This window comes from Stegostoma tigrinum, chromosome 10, assembly GCF_030684315.1.
Source record: "Stegostoma tigrinum isolate sSteTig4 chromosome 10, sSteTig4.hap1, whole genome shotgun sequence".
Taxonomy (NCBI): Eukaryota; Metazoa; Chordata; class Chondrichthyes; order Orectolobiformes; family Stegostomatidae; genus Stegostoma; species Stegostoma tigrinum.
In genome coordinates this window covers 44,704,734-44,712,866 of record NC_081363.1, presented here as the reverse complement: position 1 = coordinate 44,712,866, position 8,133 = coordinate 44,704,734, and the positions used below count along the sequence as shown (strand labels likewise).

At 44.0% G+C, this 8,133-nt stretch overlaps 1 protein-coding gene across 2 annotated transcripts in view; it reads left to right on the top strand.

Annotated features, from left to right (window-relative positions):
* Window positions 1-362: 362 nt before the first annotated feature.
* Window positions 363-8,133, top strand: part of pygl (phosphorylase, glycogen, liver) — a 152,500-nt gene continuing 144,729 nt past the window's right edge. Inside the window, exon 1 of one of the 2 annotated variants that reach the window (XM_048537707.1) lies at window positions 363-614. In XM_048537707.1, coding sequence (XP_048393664.1) covers window positions 363-614 — 252 coding nt within the window. The remainder of the gene's footprint in view (window positions 615-8,133) is intronic. The other variant, XM_048537708.1, reaches the window with a different exon arrangement.

Here is an 8,133-nt window from a genome sequence, read left to right as displayed (position 1 = left end):
TGTCTTGAGTAATGGTTCAGTCAACAAGTCTAAAAGTAAATAATTAAACCATGGAGAGAATGCAGGGAACGAGCACAAACCTGATCTCGTACGTGAAAGAAAAAGAATACCAAAGAAGTTTGGGAAAAGTAGGAGAAATTGATTTCTTTTTCTTCTTCAAAATAAGGCGCACATGCAGAAAAGCTCAAACAGGAGAGCAATTGTAAAAAGAAGTAGGTGCAACTGGAGCTGTGGTGATTGGGTGAAGTCAGAATGCGCTTTGCTATGATTGGGTCTAGCATAAAGGGGTGGGGCCGAGAGCTGCAGTTTGAAGAAAACGGTCAAACGGAAAGAGCTCGAGAAGTTGGCCACTTTGTAGCGAAATGGCCAAGCAAGCTTTAGCAAGCGAGAGAAAGAAACAGATCACTATTCGTGGTTTAGGTGGTTTGGTCGGCATGGAAAATGTCTCGGGATTAAAGTTAGGATTTAATCGGCACCTGCACTTCACCCTGGTGAAAGACCGTAATGTGGCTACCATGAGAGATTACTACTTCGCGCTAGCGCACATCGTGCGTGACCATCTGGTGGGCCGCTGGATACGCACCCAGCAGTACTATTACGATAAGGACCCCAAGGTAGATTGGGGATGTATGTGACGGCCCATATATCCCAGAGTTAAACAAGGAGACTTGTAAAGCTTTCTAAATGGCAGCTTTCCCGAAACCAAGGGTACATGGTTGTTTTGCCCAACAGGGCGAAATGAGAATCATTGCGTAAATGGGAAACCTTTCACGACCAATTTCACAAGCAAGAGCCCAACATGATACTCGGTGTACGCCCTTTTTCTCTTCTATTGTCCTTTTAATAATATTTAATCATTTTAATAGGATCCCACGTAAAAGAATGTCAGTAGCCACTGTTTTGACCAGATTCTATAACAGATAGTAGGGCTTGTTATTACTTATTACAAGAAGGTCCCTTCGAGGTTGAAATGGATGGGGATTCTCCATAAATTATGAGCGTAATTTCAAGGAGAGATGTAAGGGGCTGTCTGTAACCATTTTTACTATAAGGAAGGTCAAAATATAGGAATGGGGTTACACTATTGACGATGGGCCGTCCTTGCAAACAATTCAGCATCACCAAAAAGAGAAACCAGGTAAATGGGTAATTGCTGTTGATTGAGTCCTGCAAATTGGAAACACCATCCACACATTATACTCCATTTGCCACGTGGCTGAAGAAATGCAATTATATTAAGTATACTGGCTGGCTTGCTGTAGTAATACAGCTCTCTACCTCTGCTGTAAGTATGCAGTTTGTGGGAGCAATGACAAGTGACCAGTTGAAACATGGTCAGAGATAATGGGAACTGCAGAGATGCTGGAGAATCCGAGATAACAAAGTGTGGAGCTGGATGAACAGCAACTCATATTCCGCTTGGGAACCCTGCAGCCCAATGGTATCCACGTGGATTTCACCAGGTTCAAAATCTCCCCTCGCCCCACTGCATCCCAAAACTAGCCCAGCTCGACCCCGCCTACCTAACCTGTTCTTTCTCTCACCTATGCTCTCCGCCCAACTCAAGCGGCACCTCCATTTCCTACCTACCAACCTCATCCCGCCCCCTTGACCTGTCCGTCCTCCCCGGACTGACCTACCTCCCCACCCATACTGTCCTCTCCACCTATCTTCTCCTCTATCCATCGTTGGTCCGCCTCCCCTCTCTCCCTATTTATTTCAGAATCCTGTCCCCACCCCCCTTTTCTGACGAAGGGTCTAGGCCTGAAACATCAGCTTTTGTGCTCCTAAGATGCAGCTTGCCCTGCTGTGTTCATCCAGCTCCACACTTAGTTGAAACATGGTGTCAGGAATGGTTTAGCTGAAAATGTGTGGAAGAGCCAGCTACTGTGAAAAAGACGTTAAGGAACGCCTAATTGAAAATGTACAGACTTTCGGAATCCCAGAAGAGTGCCACCTACTGAAAGAAACAACAAATAATAGTTCTAAAAGAAAACTGCAATTTTAATTACTGGTTGAGGCAAAATAGCTGCAGATTTAACTCCCTGCTACTGTGGAAGTTGAAGGAGATGAAAGAATTGGGAACAGAAAGCAACAAGTGTTAGGCTAGTATGATAAGGAAAATGTTGGGTATTATTAAAGAAGTTATAACAGGGCACTTAGATAAGCTCAAGATAATGAGGCAGAGTCAACATGATTTTTTCTGTGAAGAAAAATATACTTACGGTGTGGAACTTAGCATGGATAGAAGATTGGTTGGCTAACAGGAAACAGTGTAAGTTTAAATGAATCTTTTTCAGGCTGACAGGATGGAACAAGTGGTGTGCCACAGGGTTTGGTGCTGGAGCCTCAAATGTTTATTATTTTTGTGAATTACTTGGATGAAGAGATAGAAGGTATGGTTGCCAAATGTGCTGATGAAGCTGATTGGTAGGAAAGTAAACTGTGAAAAGGAGACAAAGAGATTACAAAAATATATTGATTGGTTATGTGAACAGGCAAAGATGTGGCAAATGGAGTATAATGTGTGGAAAATTCGAAGTTGTCCATTTTGGTAGAAAGTATAAAAAGGAAGCATATTATCGACACAGTTGAGATTGTAGAATTTAGGGATGCAGAGGGATCTGGCTGTTTCCATGTATAAATCACAAAAGATTAGTGTATGGGTACCGCAGCTAAATAAGAAAACTAGTAATAGAATATTATAATTTATTGAGAGATGAATTGTATTCAAAGGTCGGGCCGTTATGCTTCAGTTATACTGGGCACTGGTGTGAACGCTAGAAAATAAGGACAGGAATGCGCTACTCAGTCCTTTGGCCCTGTTCTGCCATTTCATATTATCATGGTTGATCTTTCAACTTAGTACTCTGTTCTCTCTTTGGCCCCGTAATCTTTGATTTCTTTAACCCCAGGAACTATATTCACACATGAGACCACCACATACAGAGTACCATGCACAATACTGAAGAATGATGAAAAATATATTAAAGATAATTCAAACAAGGGTTAGCCGACTAATATCTGGAAAGGAGGATTGTTTTATAAGAAAAAGGTGGGCAGGCTTGTATTTGATGGGGTTTAGAAGAGTTAAGAGGTGCCTTAATGAAAACACACAAAATCCTGAATTATCATGAAATGGTAAATGTAGAGAGGATATTTCCACTTCAGTGAGAATGTGGAACCCTGGGTCTATTTAGAAATCCCATTTAAAACAGAGATTAGGCAAAAAAAAAAATTGGGGACCCTGAGTCTTTGGAACTGTCTGTGAAAAGCTGGTGGATGCCGTCCTTGAATATTTTTAAGGCAGAGGATAATAGGTTCTTTTTAAACATGGGGTTGAAAAGTTGCCCTGGGTGGTGGGAATCTGGTCTTGAAGTTACTATCAGAATGGTCAAGCTTAAAAAACGGGGAAGTTACATTAGAACTGTAGAATATGTTGGTGGACTATAGCTGGAGTATTGCGTGTCGTGGTTTGTGCAATATAGGCAGGATGTGATACTTAACAGACTTATGTAGGTTTGCCTAAAATTAAGAGTTTTCCTCACATGGAAAGATTAGATAGGCAGGATTTCCTGAGAAATAGCAAAGGCTGGGAAAAATTTAATTGACGTTAGTACATTGTGAGGAACCTGACTAGAGTGGATAGAAAGAAACATATTTCTGTTTGCAGAGTAGTCATTAAGCCATGGTTCATGTATGAAATGAACTGCCAGAGGAAATGGTTGATGCAGATACTGTTACAGCATTTAAATGACATTTAGACAGGTACACGAATAGAAAAGGTTTTAAGGGATTTGGACCAAGCGCTGGCAAATGTCACTACTGTATCATGTATGTTTGTATGCATACAAGTGACTTCACCTGACAAAAGAAAGCTTGTGATTTCAAATAAACCTGTTGGACTATATCCTAGTGTCATGTGACTTCTGACTTTGTCCACCCCAGTCCAACACTGGCACCTTCACATCAGAGTGGGATTCCACCTGGCAGAATTACTACAATGGCAATTCAAGAAGAATGAGGATGGGAGCCTGTACATCTGACAATAATGATATGAACAGCTGCAAATTAAAAGGAGATGCAGATTTAATGTTAGCTTTTTAACAAAATATTTAATGGGATTTGAGTGTCACTGGATGGGCCACCATTTATTGTATTGACCTAGATGCCCTTAAAAAAGTGGTGAGTTGTCTTCTAAAACTGCTGCAGTCCATGTGGTGCAGGTACACACACAATGCTGTTAGGAAGGGAGTTCCAAGATTTTTGACCCTGCAACACTGGAATGGCAATGTTTCCAAGTCAGCATGATGAGTGGCTTGAAGGGGAATTTGGAGGTGCTGGTATTCCCATGCGTTTGTTGCCCTTTCCTAGCTGAGGAAGGGATGGGTGAGAGGAAGAACCGGTTAGGGAGGCAGAGACAGGTTGGACTGGTTTTGGGATGCAGTGGGTGGGGGGGAAGAGCTGGGCTGGTTGTGTGGTGCAGTGGGGGGAGGGGACGAACTGGGCTGGTTTAGGGATGCAGTAGGGGAAGGGGAGATTTTGAAACTGGTGAAGTCCACATTGATACCATATGGCTGCAGGGTTCCCAGGCGGAATATGAGTTGCTGTTCCTGCAACCTTCGGGTGGCATCATTGTGGCAGTGCAGGAGGCCCATGATGGACATGTCATCTAAAGAATGGGAGGGGGACTGGAAATGGTTTGCGACTGGGAGGTGCAGTTGTTTGTTGCGAACTGAGCGGAGGTGTTCTGCAAAGCGGTCTCCAAGCCTCCGCTTGGTTTCCCCAATGTAGAGGAAGCCGCACCGGGTACAATGGATGCAGTATACCACATTGGCAGATGTGTAGGTGAACCTCTGCTTAATGTGGAATGTCATCTTGGGGCCTGGGATAGGGGTGAGGGAGGAGGTGTGGGGGCAAGTGTAGCATTTCCTGCGGTTGCAGGGGAAGGTGCCGGGTGTGGTGGGGTTGGAGGGCAGTGTGGAGCGAACAAGGGAGTCACGGAGAGAGTGGTCTCTCCGGAAAGCAGACAGGGGTGGGGATGGAAAAATGTCTTGGGTGGTGGGGTCGGATTGTAAATGGCGGAAGTGTCGGAGGATGATGCGTTGTATCCGGAGGTTGGTGGGGTGGTGTGTGAGAACGAGGGGGATCCTCTTAGGGCGGTTGTGGCGGGGGCGGGGTGTGAGGGATGTGTTGCGGGAAATACGGGAGACGCGGTCAAGGGCGTTCTCGATCACTGTGGGGGGAAAGTTGCGGTCCTTGAAGAACTTGGGCATCTGGGATGTGCGGGAGTGGAATGTCTTATCGTGGGAGCAGATGCGGCGGAGGCGGAGGAATTGGGAATAGGGGATGGAATTTTTGCAGGAGGGTGGGTGGGAGGAGGTGTATTCTAGGTAGCTGTGGGAGTCGGTGGGCTTGAAATGGACATCAGTTACAAGCTGGTTGCCTGAGATGGAGACTGAGAGGTCCAGGAAGGTGAGGGATGTGAACTGACAAGTCATGTTGCAGCTGTGTAGAATTGGCGCATAGTCTTGATAATTATGAAATTTCAAGTGCTCATCCAAATATTTTTCAAAGATTGTGAGGTTACCTGCCTTAATTACCCCAACCCAAGCTGTGTATCCTAAATCCCCCACATCCTCTGGATGCAAAGTTTTTTTTCCTTAAACCCCTCTAAGCCTCCTGCATTTCACCTTAAAATTATCCACCCCTTGTTCTTGATTCTTTGACTAAGGGGAACTTTGCTTTCTATTCCCTTTGTCCATGTCCCTCGTGATTTTATTCACATTATACGTTGAGGTCTCTCTCAACCTTCTCTAAACAGAACCCAATCTTATCAACCTTCCTTCATGGCTAAACTGCTCCATCCCAGGCAGTCAACATCTTAACCTTAACTGCACCCCTTCCAATGCAGTCTTATCCTCCCTGTAGTGCAGAGATCAGAACTGACACTGTGCTGCAGCTGTGTCCTAACCAAAGTTACGTACAGCTCCAATATAACCTCCCTGCTCCTCAAATCTATGTCTCAACTAATGTGCTGCAATACCCCATCACTGAGCATGGGGTCTGTTGTGGAGCTGTTTCCTCCAGTTGTTTAATTGTTCACTACCATTCACAACTGGATTGGCACGACTGCAGAACTTTGATTTGATGTGCCAGTTGTGGAAGCGCTTAGCTTTGCATGTCCTTAGGGTTGATCCCCTGGCTTGACAGTAATCATGGAAATGTTGCCAGACCTGAATTTCTCCAGCATTTTTTGTGTTTGTTTCAGTTTTCCAGCATCTGCAGGATTTTACTTTTATTCCTAAATAATATTGGCTAAAGAATTCCTGCTCAGTCTACCTGAGATAATGCATTGTCTACTAGCTCTGATTCCTTGATTGTGCCTTTTTAGTAACACAGTGTGTCACTGGGCTGTATTAAAAATGGGATAATCTTATGATGTACGGTCCAATAATTCTGCGCTGGCACATAATACTTTTCTAAACTAAAAACCTTTTGCCCCTACATGGTCCATAACCCTCTGTTCCCTGCCTATTCATATATCTGTCAAGATGCCTCTTAAACATTGCTATTTGTATCCACTTCTACCATCTCCTTGACCAGTGCATTCAGGCACTTACCACCTTTTTTGTAAAATATTTGCCTTTCACATCTCATTTAAACATAACCCCTCTTAACTTAAACCTATGCTTCTTAGTCATTGACATTTCTACACTCAGAAAAAGACTCCAACTATCCATTCTATCCATGCCTCTCATAATTTTGTAAACTTCTATCAGGTCACTCCCCAACCTTTGACATTCAGGTGAAAACTTACCAACTTTGTCCGATCTTTGATAGAGTACAAATATGTAAACAGTTAATGGAAAGGTGTAGAAGAAACAGGGTGGTGGTGATGGGGGATTTTAATTTTCCCAACATTGACTGGGATTCACTCAGTGTTAGGGGTCAAGACGGAGCAGAATTTGTAAGGTGTGTCCAGGAGGGTTTTCTAGAGCAGTATGTATGTAGTCCAACTCGGGCAGGGGCCATACTGGACCTGGTGCTGGGGAATGAACCCGGCCAGGTGGTTGATATTACAGTAGGGGACTACTTTGGAAATAGCGACCACAATTCCGTAAGTTTTACAATACTCATGGACAAGGATAGGAGTGGTCCTAAAGGAAGAGTACTAAACTGGGGGAAGTCCGACTATACTAAGATTCGGCAGGATCTGAAGAATGTAGAGGAGAAACTGTTTGAAGGTAAATCTAAATTTGATATGTGGGAGGCTTTTAAGTAGAGTTTGATTAGCGTGCAGGAGAGACATGTTCCTGTGAAAATGAGGAATAGAAAAGGCAAGATTAGGGAACCATGGATGACAGGTGAAATTGTGAGACTAGCCAAGAGAAAAAAGGAAGCATACATGAGGTCTAGGCGACTGAAGACAGATGAAGCTTTCCAAGAATATCGGGAATGTAGAGTGAATCTGAAACGAGGGATTAAGAGGGCTAAGAGAGGACATGAGATATTGCTGGCAAACATGGTTAAGGAAAATCCCAAAGCCTTTGATTCATATATAAAGAGCAAGAGGGTAACTAGAGAAAGGATTGGCCCACTTAAGGACAAAGAAGGAAAGTTATGCGCTGATTCAGGGAAAATGGGTGACATTCTTAACGAGTACTTTGCATCGGTATTCACCAAGGAGAGGGACATGATGGATGTTGAGGTTAGGGATAGATGTTTGCTTACTCTAGGTCAAGTTGACATAAGGAAGGAGGAAGTGTTAGGTATCCTAAAAGACATTAAGGTGGACAAGTCCCCAGATCCGGATGGGATCTATCCCAGGTTACTGAGGGAAGCGAGAGAGACAATAGCCGGGGCCTTAACAGATATCTGTGCAGCGTCCTTAGACACGGGTGAGGTCCCAGAGGACTGGAGACTTGCTAATGTTGTCCCCTTGTTTAAGAAGGGCAGCAAGTATAATCCAGGTGATTATCGACCGGTGAGCCTGACGTCAGTGGTAGGTAAGCTACTGGAGAAGATACCGAGGGATAGGATCTATTCCCATTTGGAAGAAAATGGGCTTATCAGTGATAGGCAACATGGTTTTGTGCAGGGAAGGTCATGTCTTACCAACTTAATAGAATT